Here is a 1,550-nt window from a genome sequence, read left to right as displayed (position 1 = left end):
TTTCAATGGCCTGAGGGAAGAGTCCTCTCCTCTCCTAGAAATTTGTCCTAAGAGGTCAGAGTGGTTCTCTAGAAATAGATATTCTGGCTCTGACAAGAGGGGCCGGAGGCAATAGGCATTACCTTTTTGTTCAGTTCGATGTTCTCCAGCACCTTGATGGCCTGGTAGTAATCTCCTAACAGGGAATGCAGGCGGAGAAGCCCCACCAGGCTGAAGTAACCAAGCATCTTGTAGAGGGAGTGCCGCCCATACTCCCCAGCCACACTCTCAGGATCACCTGAAAGAGACAGGACACCGTGAATACTCTGGTAGGAGGAAGGTAAAGGAAGGCAGACCTGACCTATGAATGTCACTCAGCAGACATCTCACCTGCTGCCAGCCTTGGGAATAACTTCAAAGGCAGTTGGGAATAACTTCAAAGGAATACCAAGAAACGGCAAAACCAACCTTCTGCTAATCTTAAATTTACCAATAGTTGCCTTCAGGGGGGAAGTTCATTTTGCTTTGTATTTTTTTGGTCCCAGCACATGAGAAAGCCTCCCCTCATCAGTAACATATACCCACCAAGACCTCTCCCTTCAGGAGTACACAAGGGAAAAGCTATTTTCCTAACAACACTAAGATGCCATTTTGCCCTTCCCACTGAGCTGACACTTGCATGCTGCAAATACTATGCTGGGTAAAATTACTTTCAACTTAAGCATAAATCAGACAGTGACAACAAATTGTACCAGTAGTCATTATATTGTTCCTTGCTATGCACTGGCACTAAAAGAACTAGTCCTTAGCCAGGCATGGTGGCTTTCACCTGTAATCCCAGCTACTTGGGACGCTGAGGTGGGAGGATGTACTTGAGCCCAGGTACTGTATCTGAATAACCAGAGTTTGTATTTTTTGGAGACAGAGAGCTATAAAAGTGCTACTGCATTCTGGCCTGGGTGACAGAGAGAGACCCTGTTCAAAAAAAAAGAGAGAGAAAAAGAAAAAAAATCCTTTTTTCATGGAGTACCATTTTTACTTGAAAGAACAACTGACACATAGCTGAGCACAGCCCACACCTGTCATCCCAGCTCTCTGGGAAGTCGGGGCTGGTGGATCACGAGGTCAGGAGTTTGAGACCAGCCTGGCCAACACGGTGAAGCCCCGTCTCTACTGAAAATACAAAAATTAGCCGGGTGTGATGGCGCACGCCGATAGTCCCAGCAACTGAAGAGGATGAGGCAGGAGAATCGCTCGAACCCGGGAAGCAGAGGTTGCAGTGAGCAGAATTTGTGCCACTGCACCACTCAAACCTGAGCAAGACTCCCTCTCAAAAAAAAAAAGACAACTGATACAAACTCTGGTTATTCCGATATGGGTTTCTGGCAGACATTTTCACAAAAATCAAAAATGAAGTAAACTTGTCACACCTCAATGAAAAGAACTGATGGTGGTGTTTCCTAACAATAAAAAATTCAAAGGTTGGGCACAGTGGCTCACACCTATAATCCCATGAGTTCGAGATCGGCCTGGGAAACAAAGTGAGAACTTGTTTCTACTAAAAAAAAAAA

At 45.4% G+C, this 1,550-nt stretch overlaps 1 protein-coding gene across 1 annotated transcript in view; it reads right to left on the bottom strand.

Annotated features, from left to right (window-relative positions):
* The window catches only part of EIF3L (eukaryotic translation initiation factor 3 subunit L), a 31,253-nt gene that overhangs the window by 9,897 nt on the left and 19,806 nt on the right, over window positions 1-1,550 (bottom strand). The window contains exon 7 of the mRNA XM_017508954.2: window positions 123-277. Coding sequence (XP_017364443.1) covers window positions 123-277 — 155 coding nt within the window. The remainder of the gene's footprint in view (window positions 1-122; window positions 278-1,550) is intronic.

The sequence above is a fragment of the Cebus imitator genome, unplaced genomic scaffold, assembly GCF_001604975.1.
Source record: "Cebus imitator isolate Cc_AM_T3 unplaced genomic scaffold, Cebus_imitator-1.0 Scaffold404, whole genome shotgun sequence".
NCBI lineage: Eukaryota > Metazoa > Chordata > Mammalia > Primates > Cebidae > Cebus > Cebus imitator.
The sequence above is the reverse complement of the archived record's forward strand: the minus strand, read 5'-3'. Positions and strand labels throughout refer to the sequence as shown.